The following is a 23,503-nucleotide window of genomic DNA, read 5'->3' as shown; positions in this document are numbered from 1 at the left end:
CTTGTACTTCACTTCTAGGTTCTGAGGCCTGATCTGAAGATCGCCGATCAAGCGTTCCCTGGCTCCGGGGAGACTGTCTCGAAGCCAGAGCTCCTGGACAAGGAGATCAGGGCCATCTTCCTGCGGCTGATGGCGGAGCTCCTCATGGGCTACCGCTCCTGCCTCACCATCATCAGGATACACCCCAGTCCCGTCATCACCTTCAACAAGGTGGGCCTTGGGGGAGGGTTGATTCAGGGGTGTCCTCGAGTGAGAGGGTTGATGTAGGATTGGACAGATGAAAAGATAGGGTAGATGGGATATTGTTGGAAAGGTAAGGAGATGTTTGCTTCACCATCCTCCTCCATCATCACCTTTATCAGGATACTTCCCAGCCCCGTCATCACTTCAACAAGGTGGGCCTCAAGGGAGGGTTGGTTTAGGGTTGCCTCAAGAGAGGGTTGATGTAGGATTGGACAGATGAAAAGAGAGTAGATTCCTCCATAGGAAAGATAGGGAATGTTTACTCCAAAATCTTCCTCCATCATCCTTTTGTCAGCATACACCCCAGCCCAGTCATCACCTTCAACAAGGTGGGCCTTGAGGGAGGTTTGATTTAGAGTTGCCTCAAAAGAGAGGGTTGATATACATACTGTAGGGATGTAGGGATGTTTAGATGAAAAAGAGGGAGTAGATGAGATAATGTTGGAAAGATGAGGACAGTGTTGCTTCACTGCCTCCATCATCACTTTATCAGGATCGACCCAGCCCCGTCATCAGCTTCAAAAAGGTGGGCCTCAAGGGAGGGTTGATCTGGAGCTGCCTCAAGAGAGAGGGTTGACTTAGGGATTGATGAATCAAAAGTGAAGGTAGATTAGATTGCATTATAAAGATGAGGACCTTGTTGCTTCACAGTTCTCCTCCATTACCTTTATCAGGATACACTCCAGCACTGTCCTCACGTTCAACAAGGTGAGGCTCAAGGGAGGGTCGATTTAGGAATGCGTATTTCAAAAGAGCGAGTAGATGGAATAATGTTTGAATGATAAAGGCATTGATGCTTTGTCATTCTTGTCCTTCATCACCTGTATCAGGATACTCTGGCCCTTTTTTTAACCTTCAGCAGGGTGGGCATCAAAAAAAAAAAAAAAGTTGATATATTGAGAGATGTGAGGATGGAGGATGTGTTGCTATGGTAACAGAGGGGAAGGGGGAGGGTGACATATGGCTATCATCATCATCCTCTCGACTCCTCTTCAGGGATAAACCTGCTGTCTTCCTTCTGTTGTTCAGTCTTGTGCAGTCAGGAAGTGTAGAATCAAGGATGGTACCAGTGAAAGAGGGAGGGGATGGGTGGATCAGATTGATGACTGGATGGTATTCAGAAAGGATGTGGGGTAATAGAATGGAGAATATGATGCAAGCCCTATCATCATCTGATGGAGACAAAACTGGATATAAATGAATTCCAAAGTGAGATGGATCAGGAAGGAAGGAAAAAAAGGAGGAGAGAGAATCGTTTGAAATTGGGATGTATATTCACATGGCTAGAAGGCAAGCATGACAGTAAAAGCTCACTCTGCCTTGTTTGAGGGTTGTCTTTAACTCGTTGAACGTCTGTTGAGGATGAACTGATTTTGCTGTAACACGCATTTCCCATTGACACTTGCCCGAGTATACTCGGGACTCATCCTCAACGGGTTAATAGAATACTGTATATGCTGAATATTTCGCGATGTTTTTCTTTTCGTGAATTTTGCGAGTCGGGTGCTATTTGCGAATTTAAAGTTACATGAAAATATTGACTCTGATCCCGATATGAATGTGACATGCATGTAGATCTATACATTTCTCCGTTCAGTGCTGAACTCCATGATCACAAATTTAACCACTCACGAAATTGTTGGGAAATCCTGATTAGCGAAAATTTGGACTCATTAAATATATGGCGTATACAGTAGTGCCATGGGTATGGAGCTCTAGTTCAGTAGTCTGTCTTTGTGCACTCTGCAGGGGATGTTCCTGTTCCAGCGGGGTCTGCTTGGTGACGAGTTTCTCAGCAAGCTCCTGGACGGCATGGCCTTTGGAACATTCGTCAATGAACGAGGCCCTCCTTACAGGCAGTGTGACCTCTTTGATAAGGTGAGTTTGATCTCAAAACTCATGAGCGATTTTGAAGAATGTAATATTTATGTGCTTGCCTTCTAACTTATAAAAGTTTTCTTGAAGTCTTTCTTTCTTTTGGTCGGATCTTAATTCAGAAATATGCTGATAGGTTGATGCTGTCATAGTAGAATTGTGTACAATATGTTTTTTTTTAATGATAAACAAAACAAATGAACAATCGAAAATGTTGAAATGCAAAATATATGTACATAGCAAAATAGTGACCAGTCTTCAGTAAATGAGCTAATACATTGAAACAGTACGATCCAGAGTAGCGTAGACGAAGGATTTACCATCATTGAATAAGGTGCACCAGGTAACGTAAAGAAACATGAAAGTGGATGGGATTATACATTAGTGCAGATAACAGATTATTGCATTAGGCAATATAAAGTGCATTAATGACAGTGAAAGTTGTATAAACATATTCATGTTTGAGGTTGATTATGTTTGGGTCGATCATGTACACAATGCTATGACCTCCTCTTATATCAGCGTACTGTTCCTCAGCCTTGTGCCACTTTTAGATAGAGCAAGGCTGTCCTTGAGGGTACATCAAGAAGAAAAGATACCACAGGTACAAGTGTTGGTACTATATTGAAGATTTGATGAATCCATGTTAATTACAATCAATTAATCTAATTTGTTTTGCCTCCTCTTTACCTAAATAAAACACTACCCCTCATTCCCTCCCCATCCCCATTCTTCCCCTGCTACCTTGCCCACTCCTCCTCTCCCCAACCATTCATCCCTCCCACTTTCCCCACCCATCTTTGCCTGCCCAACTCCTCCTCCTCCCCTCTTCCAATTCCTCCCCATCTGCCTCAATCCCCACCCCTGCCTCTCCTGCCCCAACATCCCTCCTCCTCCTCCTCCTCCTCCTCCTCCTCCTCCTCCTCCTCCTCCCCCCCCCCTGCCCCATCTCTGCCCCTCCTCTTCATTCCTCCTGCTCATCCTTCCCCAATCCTTCCCCATCCTTGCCCCACCCATCCCTTCCCCTTTGCCATTCCTACCCTCCTCTCCCCAATCTCTACCCTTCCCCATTCCTGCCTTCCTCTCCTCTCCCGTCCCTTCTCCCTTCCCCCTCCCCATCCTGTCTCCACCTTTCTACCTCTCCTGCCTCTTATCTTCCCCCTCCTCATCTCCCATCGCTTACCCTCTCCCTTTCCCATGCCCCACCCCTTCCCCTCCCCTCCACATCCCTGTCCCTCTTCTCCTCCCCCTCTGCCACTCCTCCCCTCCCCATCCCACCCCTCTCCCCTCTCCATCAATTCTCCCATCCCCATCTTTGCCCCTCCCCGCCCCCATCCCTCCTCCCCTTCCTCACTCCCTCCTCCCATCCATCCCCCTCTCACTCCACATTCTCCCCCTCTGCCCACCCCTTCCCTCCCTCATCTTTCCCCGTCTCCCACCCCTCCTCCCCTCCCTTATCCCCACCAGCTCTTAGCCATCATACAGGAGAATCTCGCGGTGGACAGCACAAATCCAGACAGAAATCTGAAGGGCATCCGTGATGTTGCCGAGAGGCTGTACGTCAACGTAAGTTACCCCTCCTCACACTTGGTCCTTACTTTCTCCCTCAACCTCCAGTCCACTATGGTTTCTTTTCTCTTTGTGTATCTGTATGCCATCAAGAATTTGGGATGTCTGAATATTTGCTTCCACTTTCTTTGGACCACAGCCAGTCACTAACAAAGTATGTTTACAAGTTCTGTAAATATATCACACCCTCACTGCTAGGAAATTTTATTGAGTATTTCAGTCGAAATCTGATGTTTTCTGTCACAAAAACTCGCACGTGTATGGTTTTCTCAATCATTGCAAATTTTGCAAGTCATTCTTTTTGAGATGCTTTCACTCAGCGGATGTGAGGAAAATGTCACCAGCTCAAATGTCACAAAACAATTAAAAAAAAAATTGCTTGCCAATGCACAAGCACAAAGCAGCTTGAGGAAAGAATGTCAGTCGCGAGTGAAGCAACTCTTGCCGATAGACTTAGCAAAAGTTGACAAATTTTGGCTTGTGGGGGATCGGGGCATGTTGGCAAGATAGCATCCAAAACAAAGTCACTATTGATTCCAACCTTCATCTTTTTGGTAGAGAACATACCTAGCTGTATCAGGGATTTGCTTTACAAAAGAATTATTTTAAATTTGGTATTACCATGATTATGATCATAGTGTTATAATATCCTATCATTATATCGTATGATTATTATAATCATAGTCCCTTGCGGATTTCTTGGAAAGGATGAATGCAAGGTATTACGGCGCTGCCGAATATGAGGTGGGGGCAATATAGACAGAATGCTTTCAGAATGTTGGTTTAGTTTTATACTGTAGGGTGAAGAGATGGAGATATCAATCTTACGACAGGAAGAGATAGAGAGATCATAGATGGGAAGATAGGAAAGAAGAAGGACAGAGTGGAAAGTAGATTGGATAATTGATGGAGAGTTTAGATATGTGGGCACATAGGTAGCAATGAAAAAAAGATTCAGTTGAAAAGAATATCAAGAGGCAGCTATATAGATAGATACATTTGTATATCGATAGATAGATAGATAGACTTGTAGATAGATAGATAGATAGATAGAGAGATAGATAGATAGATAGATCAATAGATAGATACAAGTAAAGATAGATGTATAGATAGATATAGAAAGATGGATTGATAGATGCAGGTAGAGAGACTTATAGACAGGTAAATAGAAACATACATTTATGATCTAATGTAGAAAGATAGATATATTGACAGACAGGCAGACAGATAGATAAGCAGATAGGGAGAAATAAGAGATAGATACATGTAGGAAGATGCAACGTTGATAGGTAGCTAAATACAATGTAATGGGTAGGTAGACGATAGATTAATTGTCGGTATGGCTGGATGGAGAAGGACAATATTCGAAAAGAGAGAAAGAGAGACGAACAGAGTGTAAAAATAAAGAAAATAAAATAAGAGATATTAATGTCTTCATGAAAATAGATGAAATGTAGATGATAGATTGTCAATAGTAGTGATGCAGGTGAAAAAACAACAACAAACAAAGTGAGTGAAGACAGTGAGAGTTCTACAAAAAAACAAAAACAAAAAAAGATTAAGATTTTCATGCCAAAAAGAACAAAAGCTAAAAGCAATCTTAAAGAGCTTACATAGTCTATAAAGGTGTGATGAATGCATGCAGGTTAAAAAAAAGAAAAAAAGAAAGAAGAGAAGTGGCTTGATAGAATGAAAAGGAGAGGGAAGGAGCTACAAGCTGCAGAAAGACAGAAGACCACCGAGGAATCTTCCGAGAGGAATTCTGCCACATTCCGACTCATTTTCTCTCGTATCATTTCGTCTGTTTGTTTGGCAGGAGAATCCATCCATTTTGTCTAAGTCGACAGAGGTAAACCTTTGCTCCGCTGCAACATAGTTTCTCCAAATTCTTTTATGATTTCATTTTCATTTTCCATTTAATCAATTTTCTTTGTTTATTACTCTACAGCACTTTGCTTGATCTTGCATTGACATTTCTAACTCCCATCACCTAATACTGCTCTATTCACCATCCCATTTACTAGTAGTTTTACGTAGCTGTGATGTCATCAAATATTTTTTTTGTCTTTAGCGCTTACATTACATACAGTTGTCTAGACTAATGAGCTATGGGGGCTGTTTAATAAGTGCCGTTTGTCGGTGGCGACTCTCCACAAGGATGCGACGTGTTTGAGTCATTTGTATTGCGGTATATTATCAAGTTGGCCAAATAGTAACATACAAGAGTTTGACTGAGAGCGAGAGTGCTCTCTCAGGGAAAAATATGCGGGGATCGGTTTGCAGTGAGAAGTGACTGTCTGAAATGAGATCCATTTCCTGAGATGTGTTTGGTCAGGAAATACTTGAGTAATTTGGGAGGTAATCAAGAGAAAACGAAAAGTGCAGGAACTTGCATTGCTGTGAAAATGTTTTCTGTAGCAAGCAGGGAATGTAGAGTCAATGTCTGAGAGCAGAAAAGGGACTTTTCCTGTTATGGTTTCACTGAATGAGGAAGTTTATTTTTGTGAGTCATCTCATAGATGCTCTTTAGAAAAACTTTTAATATTCGTTAAACAATTCTGCGTATTGTACACAATGAATATTTCTTGCAATTGAGATAGTCTGACACATGAGGAAATCCTCAGGATACAATATGTATGTCAAATATGTAGGGCTCAACTTTACCTGCAGGCTGGTGGCCCGGGACCACTACAAACTGATATCGGGCCACCAAATTTCCAACAATGCTATATTTTGGTGGCCCAATTGGGCAATTGAGATTAAAATGGATGAATATGTTTTTGTTTATTTTGGGCTACGACATTTCTTTTTCGGGCCACCAAAATATCAGATTTCAAGATTTTAGTGGCCTGTATGGGCCACTAGAGAAACATAATAATGATAATAATAATTGACCATGCTTATATAGCGCATAACACAAAGTGATAATGTCCCTGTGCATTCAAAAAATAAAAAATGAAAAGATTATACAAAACATACAATTCCACTTACAGTGATGGTACTGAGCTTCATGTTTGCTTACACTGTAAACAAATGTGTTTTCAAGGCAGACTTGAATCTATTTATATCAGTAATTTGTCTTAATTTCTGAGGTAAATTATTCCATAAGGTAGGGGCATTAAAAACAAATGTTCATGTTGAGCCCTGATATAATTTGTTTTTGCATATTACAATCCAGAACTGTCATGAAAGCGATAATTTGAAATGAGTGATGTGGCATGGCTCTCTTGAAGTGCATACAATCAGGGTGTGGCAGATTATTGACAGATGAGGCACTTTTGATGTGAAAAAGCTTGCATTGATACACTTACAAAGAAAAAGAAAATGATGCAAATGAGATCACATGCTACCGATGTGCAATTTTGATTGGCTGCTGACGACAACCTGCGATATTGTCTGTTTGTGTGTGACACTTATATCTTTCCTAGATGTATATTGTACCCGTTTTTCCACTGCAACAAGGCCGCAGAAAAACAGAAATTCAAGACCAAAGTTGAATGTGAAAAATCCAAGGCGAATGCCCATTGTGAAACTGATTGACAAATTGCCTTAAATGAATTCATGAATTTGAAATGCCCTTTGTTTTGAAAAGAGAAATGTTATACTATTTTTACAGGATTTGATTGGGGGGGGGGGGGGGGGGGTCTTCTACCGACAGAATTAGTCACACTTTGTACACGGCATGCTCCCTTCTATGTTTTAGTTTTGATTCTCAGTGGCCTCAGCTTGTCATCAGTCAAGGTCTATTCTGAATACAATTCGATGCTTTGACAAGATACGGTACATGAAAGCCTTCATCATGTGTCCATCAGTTTCTTAACCCATTGAGGACGAGTCCCGAGTATAAACCAAAACCAAACCGTCCTCAACGGGTTAAGGCTCATAGAAATATCTTGTACCCTTACTAGTAATAGTACTAGTAGTAGTAGTAGTACTTGAAGGAGTAATAATAATACTAATTATAGTGATGGTGATAATGATAAAAGTAAATTCATATTTTACAGATTCTTTATGAATATACTCATCTGTGATTAACATTTTAGTGGAAATAAAGGAGAAAGGAGCAAATTGTAACAAATATTAATTCAGACTAATTAATCTAAGTAATTGATCTGATAAACTGAGGTATGTGTATGAACGGTTAAATGCGTTATATTCTTTATTCCATTGATGTGAGTTCAGTGTTGTATAAACTGGAGTGCAATGTAATGAGTTGTTTTCATAGGTTGTGGCATCTATTTCGTAGCTTCAACAAGATATGTACCTTTAAATCACTATCTTGTACTTGTATGTTTCATTTGGCAAGAAAATGCTATTGTTGTTGGCTGTGATTCTAGGTAATTCAGCTTTGACTTTCAATCTCCTCTAATGAAGACCTTTAATGCTTTAGACAAACTAGACTATACGAAAAAGACTGATTAGTCCAGTGGCCTGTCTAACAAGTTAGTTTCTAGTACACTAAGTTTTAGTATACTTTTAACCGTGCTGACATAACATTGTATAGCCCTTACATGATTCATGAGGGTGCTTGTAAACTAGTTGCCAACGTACAGTGTATAAACGTCTCAAGCACGCTTAACATGCCGGCAAGCTGCTGCGTTGTTCATAGTGAGACTTGAGATGTAATATCATTTTGGTTTGTACTTAATACTCATGGAGCTGCAAATGATACATTGTATCAAGTTATTGACAAGTGTAACTCCTGTGGGTAAAATTGAATGTTGTAATCTTGGAGTACTCATACATGCAATAACACTACAAATAGCTGCTCTTACTTAACATCATGTACATCTTATTAATAACCATTGTAAGTGGCACAAATTACACTGCATACATGCAGTAAAATGCTCAGTTATGTTTGATAACTTTTATTTTTGATTTATCATTTTCCTTTCTGTTTCTTGTACATACAGTATTACATATCAAATAATAGTAACATAGGCCCTATAGACCCAGTCATCCTTTTTGAAGATTTTGCGCAAGTTTGTTTTTTGCTTCTTCTATTGTGGTTTGCGTTAGTTATTGATTTTAAATGTTGATCTAACACTGAAGCGCAGGTTTTAATATCAGCGCATGCATATCAAAGTTGGTTAATTTTGCATTGGTCTGTAATGCTTAATTTTTTTTAATGGAAATGATATTATTTTAACTATTTTAACATTATTTTCTTATTCATACCAAGTGTATAAACATGTTTAATGCATCTATGGACAAATGCAGTAGAGAATAATATTCCACTATTGATCAGGGGGGCATTTCATTAAGGAACTTGTCGGATAAAATGTCCGACAAGTCAGTTATACCCGACAAGTTCAGAGAAATCAGCCAATCAGACTAAAGAATTTCTCAAAACTTGTCGGATAAAAGAGACTTGTCAGATATTTTATCCGACAAGTTTCTTCTTGAAATGGTCCCCTGAGCAAATCTAACATAATATCAGATGTTAAGTAATCCACACAGATGATTTTTGAAGATATGATTCAAACAGTTTACTAACAAGAGGTTATGATATTTATTTACATATTTATGATAATATGCCACCATGAAGATCCTTTAACAAGCAACTATCAACTACAATCAAGGTCTCCAGATATTAAAAGTTGCTTTGCTTTGTTTTGCAGACTGATTGATCGATATGCGAGCACTAGCTTATTATATATATACAATGTATGTGTTTATATAGAGAGCACATAGTACTAATCAACTGGGAATTTTGTGGTAGAATTTCTCTGATACTATTTCTGGCATGTCCTGCAAAAATAATGCCAGCACAGGTAAGAAGTTGTGCAAAATATGACAGGTTGTAATAGTTTTGTTCCTACTATATTTTTGAATCGAAAGACATAGCAAACAAAGAAACTCAGAAAACCAGACAAATGAGCATGCAAGTCTGTAGCACCCTGCATTGAGGATTAAATGGTGCCAGTTTTAAACTCTACCCCTAATTATTAAGCCTCCAAGGACATGAAAAGAAAAATATAGATTTGTTTGTGTTCGTTTTGCAGCCGAGATTGTTGTTTATTTGAAGTGAAAATCTTTAATTTCTTGACAACAACAAAAATCTCCACTGTCATGCTGTTACAGTACTCAGCGTTTTATGTGCTGATGCGCACAATCGTAAATGGATGCATTGATGCTATGTGCTGTGTTGATTTGTTTGGGCATGTGGTAAATATTTTCATCGAACTTGGAAGCTTAAAAACACACCAACGGATTGACATATACTTCGCTTGTTGTTTTTCCTATTTTATGTCTCATATGTACAACATATATTTCTGTCAGTCAGTTGCGATATATTTCTCTCTTTCAAATTTCCACATATACATAGTGTACACTATGAAAAAAATGACATTGGTGAAGGGAGTCTCATTTTGCAACATGCCCATTATCGCATAGCTCATTTACTATCATGACTTTTCTTTACCTTCATAATGTATTATTTTATCTCATGAAATTAACAGCTCATGTGGAAGATTACATGTTGCATCCACAGTGAAAAATCCAAACAAAAAAACAGCTGGCTCTTTCATACAAACTTCATTTGAACAGGGTGTAGAACGAAATGTGTTAAAATCCATTACCATAGTGTTTGTGGTTCATTGGTGCTATGTTTTCTAACTGAAGGACCCTGGTAAAATGATTGGGTCTGTTCACACTCAGTGCACAGTGGATCTGATGCTGTTCATGAAAGCCGACCCATTCACACTCACTTGTCACTATATTTTCGGTGTAGCCCTTCACAAAACATCCATATATGCATTTTGACTGCATTGTCTTCGAAAGATAAAGTTTCCACTGCAACGAGAAATGATTTTGTACTTTTCCTCTGTTGATGATGATAATGATGATAATCATAACAATATTGGTGATGATAATGATAAAGAAACTGATGATATATTGATATTGAAAAATTATCATTATGATAATTAAGAAGAGTGTGGTTTGGTGAGGGCATTGTGTCACTAAATAAAAAAGTAGTACTTGCAAGGTTGCTATCAATTATATCTTTGTGGTGTAGTGGGCATTAGAGAAACCTGTTAACAAATTTATTGGTATCCCACTGAGAAATAATGCATAGGGCCCTGTAGATATAGTGAGCAGAGTCGTGTACAGCCATGTACATGGCCAAGAAATTTTAATCATCCAAATGACACACAACTTTTCATACATGTAGATGGCTATTGACAGTGTTAGCTTTCTTGTACATAGTGCAATGCACTCTTACTTTGCTTTAAAAGTACTTCAAATGCCATAGGCTGATTAGCTGTATCAAGTCTCTGTGCTGTACGTACCTGTACACTGTACATGCCCCCTTTGTCGATTCTCGACTTTAAAGGGATGGTACAGTATTGGTGGAGATGAAAATCGGGCTTTTAAATTTTTGCGAGATACCAAGAAAACACTTATGATATAGTACAGAGCATACCATTTTAAGAGGAAATCAAAGTTTATTTGATGAAAATCGGGTTTGGAATGACTGAAACATCCAAAAACAAAGTAAAACAAAGCGATCGTAATAAAGTGTGGGTCCCACACTTTATTGTAATTGTTCTTTTTTGGATATCTCAGCCATTTCAAAACCAATTTTCATCAAATAAACGTTGAATTCCTCATAGAATTACGTGCTCTTTCATATTTCATAAGAGGTTTCTCATTATCTCACCAAAAAAATGTTAGAAACCTGAAATTAGGTCTCAACCAAAACTATACGATCCCTTTAAGCTCCATCTCATGTATTGAAGAATCAGCGTCCATTTCGTCAGCTATACTTGTCAGTGTTCTTCACATCATCTTTCACAAAGTGTACTGTTGGAAACACCAGTATAATATCCCTAATACTCTGTGCAAACCCATGCAAATTCCACACCCTCCAAACCCCGTATCTGACCCCTAATACCGGTATCCAAAGAGACACACCCTACTCTGTTACCCCCCTCCACCTTTCCCACCTGGTCACATTTTACCCTACCCTTCTATGCTTTTATGGAGTTCATTTATTTTTTTCCCCCCTGTCTGCTGTCATATGCACAGGAGAAGTTCCTTGATATATGCAGATCATTACAAGGAAAAGGTTCCGTGAATAGAGATGACATTTTAAAGGGATGATCCAGTTTTGGCTGAGATGGGGATTCAGGTTTTCACTTTTGGTGAGTGATTAGAAACCACTTATATATGACATATTGCAGAGCCTACAATGCAAAGAGGAATTAGATGTTTATTTGTTGAAAGTCTGTTTTAAAATGGCTTAGAGTACGAAGCAAAACAAAGTGGTCCTTTATAAAAGGTGGGTCCCTCCTTTTATTAGGGGCCACTTTGTTTTACTTTGTTTTTAGACATCTTGGCCATTTCAACACAAGTTTTCATTGAATAAACCTTTTATTCCTCTTAAAATTGTAGGCTCTTCAATATTTCATATATAAGTGGTTTCTGATCATCTCGGCAAAAGTTAAGGCCTGAATCTCCATCTCAACGAAAAGGACACCATCCTAAATACAAATTAGAAAAAGATTTGTAAATACAGCTGTTGATCACAAGGTCTTTTAATTTGGCGGGCTGTTATGAGATCCACTAAAAAAAAAGATTGAAAACAGCACAAATATCACTAATAGGTATATTACTACAATAAAGCAAGAAATATTGGTGGCATGAAATTTTTTTCGCAAATTGCCACTGGCGCTCAATACTTTATAGCATAGACAAGAACTCTTGCGTGCATTTTAATTTTGTGAATCTTTACATTTGCAAAATCGAAAGGCACATGAAAATTTCTGGTTTTCCAGTATTCTAACATTGTCTATGGTTCAATGTATTACAGTCATCACCACCTTTCTCAAAATGTTATGAATTCTGTATGATCATCTATTCTTGGTGGGCCATTTCATCTGTGGTTCTCATAATCATGTGATTAAAAAGAAATTATATTCACACATATATATAATGTATTCAAATCAATCACCATTTTGGTAATTTCGCACCATTTACTCGTGGGTCACTAAAGGTTTTTCACACTTTATGCCTGTTGTCACTAAATTAATTTTTACACATTATGCACAGTTATGTATTTATATACTGTCTACTTGACACATTGATTTCACAGTTCTCGCAATTCCACCCTTTTTGACATAGAAACCAAAAAAAGAGTTTGTAGAATATCAGTAGACTTTGTCAGCATAATGCTGTATATGCCATATATTTATTGAGTCTAATTTTTGTGCAAATTGAGACTTCCCAACAATTTTGCGAGTGGTTAAATTCGTCATCGTGGAGTACAGTACCAAAGAATCAACAGAGCAATGTATGCATGCACGTTGCATTCATATCAAGATCAGAGTCACTGTATAATTATTTTGCGAAAATAAAAACCCTGTGAAATATATGGTGTATGCAGTATCATTAAGCGTTTATGTCAAAGATAACCCACCAGTCAATGATTTGTGTAAGCACCGACCATACACTGTATTTCTTTTAAAGATTGGATTACGATTTTGTGCAAGCACCAATATGCCATGTGGGTAACTTCTGACTTTGTGTTGTTCGAAAGCAAAGAGAGAACGATCCGCATTACAGTGTAGGTGCTTGTCGTAGACCTGAAGATACAGATTGTACGTAGTATTGTGGTTTAAACAATTTAGATGCCAACTTTTGTACTCATTTAAATTAGTGTCATGTTATTCCAGTCTAGAGGAATTGATCTGGGCCCCATTTCATGAAAAGTTAATATGATTGCAAGTCTGGGTGGAATGGCAATCGGCATGGTAACAAGAATCATGCTTCGTGATTGGCCGCTGCTTTGAGAAGTTGCCATTCCAGCAAGAGTTGCTATCCTAACATATTTCATGAAGTGGGGCCCTGGAAGGCCTACAAAACTACACTTTCTGGATTGTTTTTTTTTTTTGGGGGGGGGGGAGCTGGTTGGTGGGGGGGGGGGGAATGAGTGGGGATGGTGTGAATAAATGCACACAACAGTTCCTATTCCCGCTGTCTGATTAATTTTTTTTTTTTTTTTTTAAGGAAAATGATTCCCCCCCCCCCCCCCCCATTCCCTGTCTGATGTAGAACTTATGAAATAAAAGGGGATGGCATTTTTAGAACTGAAGCATGTATGCCATATTAAATGTCAGACCAGTTTTGATGCCAGAAAACAACTTTGATGACTCTGTTTGATATGCTGGTATGCTGGGGCTATGACATAAGCAAAATGTAAATGCAGGCGCACATTTTTGTATCATATATCAAATATCAAAACATGTTTTAATGGTGAAGGTATTCGAGTTACTCGAAATCCCCTAAAAGGCTTGCAAAAGGAATTCCCGTCGAATCTTATGTTAAAATGAGATTGCCATTGAAGCTGTGACAATAGTTACAAGTAAAATAGATATTTAATAGATGCTGTTCACACCAAGTATTACAATGCTTTGCAAAAAGGTGGCTCTTAGCATAGAATCATTGATATCAATTAGAAATAAACGGTATTACTAACCATCAACAAATAATGACTTGTAATGAAATTTGTGTGACTGCTATTCATGGTACGCTGTATGTTGTTACATTGCCAAATGTCAAATATGATGGTAAAGTACAAAAGATGCAGTCATAATTACACCATATTATATTTCGAAATGTAAGCTCCTTTTTTTCCCCTTAGACCCAAAGTAATTAGGAAATAAACATTAAAGAGGGAAAAAAAGGCGTGTTTATGTATTTAGCACCATAGAGCTCCGTACTATAAGGCAGATTAAGGCTACATTGTACTGCATGGGTCTTAAGAAGAGAGCATTTTTGCGTCCCTGCCCTCAAAAATTTGTACCTTTCATTACATCACTATTTTATGTTTTTATTTGGTAATGACCCTAGTATTAACAGAATGCATATCCTGTGCATCAAAAGGATTTTAATTTCTTACCACCGGCATGGTCATTTACATTTCTTTTACATTTCCTTTTGCTGAGCCTGCCTCATGAATCCATACGTGCATGCAAGATTTTTATCCAGAAAAAAAAAAACTTACTGGATTGCTCCACCTCACTGCAAACTGGTCTCACTCTGCCCCGCCCTCTGATCCCTCCAGGAGAATCCCACCAAGGCCCAGTACCTCCAGAAGATCCCCAAGCCCACGGAGGGGGCCCACACCCGCATCCATCAGGTGCCCTTCCCGACGCTGGCCAGCAGCAAAGTGCAGGACGTCATCGAGGATGGACAGGCAAAGGCGGTGAGTCCTAGATTCAGCCATCTTCCACACGTTGCCTCCTTTAACTCTTTATGTGCCATGGTGTAAACCCCTGTGTGCCACATTATTCTGAGACACCAATGTAGCCATGCTTTGGAGAAACAATTCGCTTTTCAAATCTCTTTAATTTAAAGTGGATTTTTGTTACCCTGGAAATGTAATGAGCAAAGTTTTTGAGAAAATGCCAAACTTTGCTTTGATGTAAATTGTATGACAAATCTACGATCTTTTTTTGTGTGTGTGCTTTTGAGCAGAACATGTGAAATTGGCACCCCGTCAACTTAGTTAGAGGTGCGAACGTGGCACATATAGAGTTAATCTCATTACTGCCAAGGATAAAACTGTGGTATAGGATGGTGGTTGGAATTTGAAACAGTTGGTGCTGAGATGGTTAACCCATTGAAGACGAGTCCCAAGTATTCTTGGGTTGGGGTAAATGGGAAATGCCTGTTACAGGAAAATCAGTCAGTCTTCAACAGTTTAAGGAACAAATCAAAGTATAAAAGTGTACATCATACAACATTGGCTGCCTAGTGGACTAGAAGATTTCATAGTCAAAATAATGTCACCTTTAGTTCATTTCTTGCCCTCAGATGGGAGCGAGTCTTGAATAACTATCAAATCTGCACAAAAGAAAGCGGACTCACTATTCATTGGCAATCTATATTGATTGACTGTTCAACTAGCTTTATACTGTACATCATCGATTCTCGTTATAAAGATAGCAGCAGACATCATGAGATCCGATATTTTCCTCTTGAATTTTGGGTCTACAAGATTGTACGTGCCTTTATGGACTAGGACTTTATAATTGGCATTTTTCTTCTTGTGCACCTCACTCACTTCATAGTATCATAATCTCTATAGTTCCTGCAAATGAAATGAAATATTAAATGTCCTCGTGATTGAAATTCTCGCATCACCTCAAACCTCCTCATGACAGATTCTGCAGAGCATGAACCCGAACCTGCTAAAGCCGCGGACACCGAAAGCCACCAACGTGCCGTACGGGCCACCCATCACATCGTACGAGGACCACATGAACCTGATCAACAACAGCGCCCGTCGGCTGGAGGTTCTCAAGACCTGCATCAACTTCATCTTTGAGAACAAGATCCTGGATGCGAGGCGGGTGAGTTCAAAGGTCGCGTGTCTTTAAAAGACCCAGTAGCGGCTCAGATGCATTTGAAAATCCCTGCAACGAATTGATGTGTACAGCATTACATGTATCACTGATCTCTAAGTACACACAAAGCCTAAGAATCTCAACTAGAGTCAACAATTAACTGTGAGCTTAAGCTATGATGCACATATCCACTAACAAGGGCTATTCATTGTTTTTGAATGTATCCCGCTGGGTAGGGAAGGAAGATCAATTTAATCTGACCAGCCATTTATCCCCACACTACTTGGTCTCTAAGCCTGGCACTTATAATAACTTTAAAACAGTTTTTGAAGTTAATAAAGGTTATGATATTTTCATAAAAAAGAGGTTTTGCAATGTGTTTTCTCTCTATGCGGCAGCTTTGCCTCCTCATAACTTGCTCTGTGATACTTCAGCCAGTACCATCCATGCTAATCCTCCCCAGCAAAGCATTATACATACCAATCGTATGTCAACTCAGATTAACATAATAGTAATTGTTTTTGGCAAAAGGCTTCGTAATAGGCAAGTGGGTAAAGCTGTGGATGCCTTCAATTTCTGCAGTGATAGAATTAATAATATGTACCAGACACTCCATCAATATCAGTCAGCACTAATGCTGACTGCATACTGATTGTGACGATGAGTGAATATACAATTGTACACTCTGTCATTTGCTCGTACATTAGATGTGAAGTAACGTGGTAGTATGGTTGGAGTTGAGTGCAGATGAACATGCCACATATAAGAGTTTTCTCAATTTTGCACTTGAACTTATGCTACTGGATGGTCCATCGCACTTCTGTCTGTCTGTCTGTCGCCCTCTATAGTTGTTCCCTGCCGTGATGCGCTCCCTGAAGAGCCGCGTGGCCCGCCAGGCGCTGCTACACGAGCTGGAAGCCCACGTGAGCAAGAACCGCGCCATGCTGGAGCCCCAGCAGTTTGGCATGGTGGTCCGTCTCATGAATGCTGCCCTGCAGGTGAGACTGCTATGATGGGCAAGCAGGAATCCCAGGAGGAGTTTTGACCCAGCAGAATAAGGATAATGATGATGATAATGATTGTTATTGTTTGTAGATAATACAAGTAATCAGACAACCAAAATTGTGTTTTCAGAATCACAGAGTTGACTGTCTGAAATCACACTTTTTTTAGGTAATGATGATTGATTAAATTTATTTCTGATTGTCTTTTTCATACGTAAATCTAATACAAAGTCACTTGAACAAACTAATTGAATACAATAATATTTGGATCTAATCATGGTGATGATAATGATTGTTATTGTTTATATTATTGATTATCTTTATATTTCAAACATTGAGGTCCATAAAGATAACATTTATCCCAAGTCCAGGGTCAAGATGGCATTGTGCAGTGTACAATGTTAACATTCTGTCAGTTGCAAGGTACACATTGTACATGTCTATATGATGTTGCATATGATACAAGTCATACAATGAAAATGTGTTTTTAAAGTCAATGAGTTTGACTAACTAATATTGGCAACATCTATAACATCACACTGTTTTTTGAGATTCAGTATTCACTTTCTAACCACCTAATTGTATCCTAAATGAATAAAGAGTAGACATTCTAATGTTAAGGTGCCACACACAGAAAGACTGTGAAGGGAGCTTGTACTTTTGGTAGGATGTCATCTCTTTTTCATCTTCCTTAATTTCCTCCTCTTCCTCTCCATGGCAACCGTCTCCAGGAGGATTCCAACAGCGAGGAGTTCAGTCTGAGTATGGACATGCTGCCCCTCATCACCGCCTTCTGTCGGGTGAGTCTCGCAAACAGTTTAATCTGAAAGTCCACCAAGTTTTGCTCCAGCCGCGTTAAACTGCTACGCTTATTACTCATCCCTGACCGAGCAAAGTGTTGATTTTGATTATTTCCACAGAGTTTTTGACATGTCACCTCCATCTTACCGCGCACATTGCCCATACACTTGTGTACGAAGCTCATGGCATCATGTGATCTTTGTGACAGTCTCTTTGGATAATGTGTGCCTGCCCCATCTAGATTGTGCCTAGTAAGGTGGTTGTGCAGCGGCTTCACTCCTTTGTACAGCATGAATGGTTGAATGAGATATCCAGATAATTCCCATAGAGATCAGTGGGGTAACCCCGATACTCCCATAAGTTTTGGAATGATAAACTAAGTGGCATCATACAGTGGACTCCCGTTATAACGAAGTCATCGGGACCAGCAGTTTTCTTTCGTTATATCGAAATTTCATTATTACTGAAAAAATAAGCAATAAAAAACATAGAGCGGACAATGTTGCAGCCTGAATTTTTACTTCGTTGTAACCGAAATTTCGTTATAACCATGTTCGTTATAATGGGAATACAAGGGATTCTCTTCAATCCATGCAGAAACTGTGTCCCGGCATCATCCAGTTTGCCTACACGGTTACCCAGGACCATCCCGTCTTCGCCAGCCAGCAGTTCTGGGAGACGGCCTTCTATGCCGACGTGGAGAAGAACATTCGTGGCCTCTACGTCACCGACAGCCCTGTGCCGGAGAAGAGAGAGGTGAGGGAGGGGGAAGTGTGTGATGTTGATTTATGGGGCAATAAGTGAAAGTTTTTGCATCCTAGTCGAGGAGTGATTAGTGCACTGTAGTTGGGTTTCATAAACGAATCATATTCGGTGGGTGTGCTGCTGTGGTGTTTGTGAGATTTCGCTCGCGAAATACAGACTGTAGTTTGTTTCAAATTGATCTTAAATGCATTCTTTCGTGTGCTGTTCTTTTAAAGTTCGTCCAAGTCAATTGGCTCACATGAGCTTAAAGATTATTGGGAGGGTGTTGTCAAGGGGGCCTGCGGGATCCCCAAATCTCAAGAGTTTTAAAATAGTTTGTCTCCAATGATGTGCCATGAAGGCGAAGTGTGCTGCTCAGCTGAAAGCCAGACCCATGGGTCTCTTTTTAACAGTAATGTACAATTTGTAGTCTCATGTAATCATATCAAGCGGATCACACCTCTGGCTCCGTTATATTGCAGAAAATGGCATCATCTATATTGGGGAGAGAGACATGAATGTGTTACCTGTACAAATTTGTATATTTCACCAAAGTCCAGTGGTAATATGTTTTGGTATGAAGGGTAGAAATATATGTACAATAATGTAGATAGTAATTTCTATAGGATGAAATGGGGAAATGGTCAATAGTCATGGTCAGGGTCACTGTACTGTTTTACAAAGATGTCATGTTTTGAGGTGAGAATTTTCTTCAGTTTATCTCCCTCTGCAAATGAGATTGTAAGATCGCAACTGCTGATCTGTGATTTAACAAACATGTCGGAAAAAAGGAACCACGCCACTTGGACCTGTCATTTACTGCTTTCCAAGCAGCAACACTACCACCAGGCTATCCCTGGGTGCCGGCAGTGACATGATGAACTTGAAACAGATACCCAAGCTCCATATTTCTGACATTGTTATGTTAAGTAGTCCAAGGTGGACAAGGCATTAATAAAAGCAAGAGAATATTAATCAGAGGGGTGAAGGTTGAGGTGTGAATTTAACCCCTCTGATTGATATTCTCTTGCTTTCATGTCATGTTTCCTCATTAACTTTATCCATGTCTGTTTCTGTCGTGCTATGTTTGTATGATTCTACACTTGTCCATCATACCTCACATTCTCTTTTGCCTTCACTCTCTCCACTGTCTCAATGAATGCAGACGGTCAACGAATCCCTGGTCAGCGCCATCGACACCTCCCAGTCCACGTCCAACTCCGCGTCGTCATCGTCGGCCAACGGGCTGATCCAGGCCGGGGTGGAGCGCAGCGCGCTGGAGATCGCCGCCGAGCAGCTGCGGCTCTGGCCCGGCATGAGCCTGGACACCCGCGACGAGCTCATAAAAAATGAAGAGAGTATAGTGTACAGCCAGGCAGTGCACTACGCCAATCGCATGGTGTGCTTCCGCGTACCGCTGGACGCCTCCCGGGGGCTCAAGAACTCCGTCACTCTAGAGGGGGACAGCGGGGGAAGCAGCAATATGACGGGAAGGTGGGCAGGGGGCTAATCTTACTCTTGGCTCTGTTTGTCTTCTTTTTTTGAAATAAGTTGTTTATTTATCTATTATTATTATTGTTATTATTATTATTGTTATTATTATGATTATGATTATGATTATGATTATGATTATTATTATTAATAGTATTACTGTTATTATTATTATTATTATTATTATTACTACTACTACTACTACTACTACTACTACTACTACTAATACTTTTATTATTATTGGTATTATTATAATTGTTGTCGTTGTTTTGTTTTAATTATCAGTATTATCATTGTTGCTGGTTATATTACTATCATCGTTGTTATTATTGACATTTATATTATTTTGTTACTATTATCTTCTTTCTTTTTATTTCCACATTAAATAGCAGGAAGTGGTCAAAGCACTTTTCTGACACTGTGATATTGCTACTTTCTTAACTATGAAACCAGGACTTCGTCATTCTGAAGTCATGTTCTTTTGTCTGTTAGCTATTTAAACTGAACCATGGCAAATGTGTGGAAGGGTTAGCAAGTAGAAGAAGAATTAGGTAAATTCTTGCAAGTGAACTTCTTTATCTATCTGTTGAAGCGGTTATGGTTGAGGAGTTAAGACCAGAGACCAGTCATGAGGTTTTGTAGTTCAAGCCCCATGACAGCTGCAGTTGCAGGTCATATGCAAGGCACTTTATCCCATTGCCTAGAGTCCTTTGGGAGGAGAAGTAAAGCGGTCAGTCCCATTCAGCGACATTATGACAAATTATGATGCAGTTCAATTTCATTTTCCTTGGGTCCGTTTCATGAAGTCATCACATAAAAGTCTTCACATATATCTCAGAATGGCCAAAGTTGCTAATATGTAGCTATGTGGATAAGTAAAATCCATTTCATGAAGTCTCCCATAAATGTGTCTTATGAGCAAAAAGTCTCTCATGAGACTTTCACGAAACAGACCCCTGGTTACATTTTACTGATGAACATTGATTGACTCCATGGTTTTCAGCCTCGGGGGTAGTGATAGCTACGATGCTGATAGCAACTTTGAAGAGGGTGACCCACGTGACGTCCCCAACAAGGTCATCAAGTTCATCTCCAGGTTTGTGGACAAGGTCTGTACGGAGGCTGGTGTGTCCCACGACCACCTCAAGAACCTACACGGACTTATACCAGGTCAGTGCGTCATTATCCTATGGAAAGTGTATGTTTGTGTGTGTTACTATGCATCTATCGGTCTTTATGTCAGACTATTTTTCATCTATCTATCTATCTATCTATCTGTCTGTCTGTCTGTGTACACTTATTGTATCTATCTGTCTATCTATCTATCTGTTTGTATCTATCTATCTATCTGTCTGTCTCTGTCTGTCTATCTATCTATCCATCTATCTATCTGTCTGTCTGTCTGTCTGTCTATCTATCTATCTATCTATCTGTCTGTCTGTCTGTCTGTCTGTCTATCTATCTATCTGTCTGTTTGTCTGTCTATCTTTCTATCTGTCTGTCTATCTATCTATCTATCTATCTGTTTGTCTGTCTGTCTATCTATCTATCTATATGTCTGTCTGTCTGTCTATCTATCTATCTATCTATCCATCCATCCATCTATCTATCTATCCATCTATCTACCCATCTATCTATCTATCTACGATCTATCTGTCTATCTATCTAGCACTCAATCTACCCATCTGTCTATGTATCTATCTGTCTGTTTATTTATTTACTTTTCATTTATCTATTTATTCATGTACATACATGTATACCTCTCTACCCTTCTGCATATTGGCAAATGAATTTGTGTGTCATGGTATGAACATCATTTTATCAATATACAGGTAGGCGTGTATGGATACACATTTGTATTAAAGGTCCTGTTACCTTTGGGAGCAGTGATTTAAAAAATGTTCAAGATATGACATTTGTGACAATATCCTGTGCTACATTGAAGATGATGACAGTGTATCATGATGTTAGTAGTGATACAGATAATTGTAATGAACAGAACTGATTATAATGAATACTCCTCTTGTGAATGTCATGGCAAGTGATAATAGTGGTAATAGTAATTATTTCTATCGCAATGAATCATTGAAAAATGAACATAGTAGTTTGTATCAACTGGAAATGATTATTTAATATTTCAAAACCTTAGATATCATTCATGTGAGGGCTCATTTTGTAATTATACACAGCTGCTTAAAGCAGCTGATAAGCTTTAGATAAGAGACTGGTTGTGAAATACATTCAATGAAGTTTGTGTCAGTTTATTTTGACTGGTGACCATTTCTTCCAGGGCTGGTTGCAATGCATATAGAGACTCTGGATGGTGTTAACAGGGAGAGCAAGAGGTTACCACCCATACAGAAGGTAATTCGTTGATCATCTATTACATTTGGGATCCCACAGCACTGTTACTTTAAAAGGGCAACATAAGTTCTTCAGTCTGTATACATGGGTAAATATTGGTAGGTGATTGGTTGTAATGCAGTGTGGTGACTAATGCTGTGAAGATGAAATTGTTATATTACTTGTAGTGATGTCATATCAGGTAATAAAATTCTAGAATTTGACTGGAAAAAATTGTGGAAGAGACAAACTTTGGAGGAAGAGCTTGGGAGGGTCAGCTTAAGAGAGGAGGATGCCCCAAATTTTGAGAGATCGCGAGAAAGTGTGAGAGCTGTTGCTGTGAGAGCCGTGAGGTAAATCTGGCCACTGCCGTTGTCGGGGACAGACCCGGATTAAAAGTGGTATGATAGGGATGATGGTGATGATGATTATGGTGATGATATGATGATGATGATGGAGGTGATGGTGGTGGTGGTGGTGGTGGTGGTGGTGATGATGATGATGATGATGATGAGACTAAAACTTAGTGTGCCTTTCTTTTCTTTTTTCTGACTTTTTGCTGAACTGTTTGTCTCCCTTGCAGCCCAAGATCCTGAAACCCAATCTGCTACCAGGAGAGGAGAAGATGATGGAGGGTCTCCGTGGTTACCTGGTTCTGGATGGCAGGGAGGAGGGCCAGGGGGGCGTCATGGGTGGCCCCACCCTCCTGCCGGCAGAGGGCGCTGTGTTCCTCACAAATTATCGCATCATCTTCAAGGGCACTCCCATCGACATGCAGGGTAAGATAGAAGACGTCGGAAATGTGTGCGATGAGTTTCCACTGGAAAATGTTGAATTTTACTCTAATTTCTTTCTGTTATGGAATTTAAATGACCTTCTTAAACAACCTGATACTGTAACACCAGAAATGTTGATAGCATAAAACTTTGTTGAATTGGAGCTGATGGCCTTTTCCTCGGCATGAAGCATTCCCAAATTGCCATTTGCATTCTGTGATTCGCAATATAAATGTCCTTTATTATCGTAGTTATTAAATGAATCCATCCCAATGTTGAGTACATGGTTAAGCTCGATGTAGTC

The 23,503-nt window shown here is 39.5% G+C and overlaps 1 protein-coding gene across 1 annotated transcript in view; it reads left to right on the top strand.

Moving 5' to 3' along the window:
• Positions 1-23,503, top strand: part of LOC139720138 (myotubularin-related protein 13-like) — a 125,232-nt gene that overhangs the window by 49,753 nt on the left and 51,976 nt on the right. Inside the window, exons 7-19 of the mRNA XM_071631509.1 lie at positions 19-210; positions 1,993-2,121; positions 3,586-3,684; positions 5,504-5,536; positions 14,756-14,896; positions 15,858-16,046; positions 16,889-17,038; positions 17,776-17,844; positions 18,443-18,601; positions 19,755-20,083; positions 21,084-21,250; positions 22,371-22,444; positions 23,007-23,202. Coding sequence (XP_071487610.1) covers positions 19-210; positions 1,993-2,121; positions 3,586-3,684; positions 5,504-5,536; positions 14,756-14,896; positions 15,858-16,046; positions 16,889-17,038; positions 17,776-17,844; positions 18,443-18,601; positions 19,755-20,083; positions 21,084-21,250; positions 22,371-22,444; positions 23,007-23,202 — 1,927 coding nt within the window. The remainder of the gene's footprint in view (positions 1-18; positions 211-1,992; positions 2,122-3,585; positions 3,685-5,503; positions 5,537-14,755; positions 14,897-15,857; positions 16,047-16,888; positions 17,039-17,775; positions 17,845-18,442; positions 18,602-19,754; positions 20,084-21,083; positions 21,251-22,370; positions 22,445-23,006; positions 23,203-23,503) is intronic.

This window comes from Diadema antillarum, unplaced genomic scaffold, assembly GCF_040938485.1.
Source record: "Diadema antillarum isolate AM-2024a unplaced genomic scaffold, OU_Dant_1.0 scf00000122, whole genome shotgun sequence".
Lineage (NCBI taxonomy): Eukaryota > Metazoa > Echinodermata > Echinoidea > Diadematoida > Diadematidae > Diadema > Diadema antillarum.
This window is presented reverse-complemented; position numbering and strand designations above follow the sequence as displayed.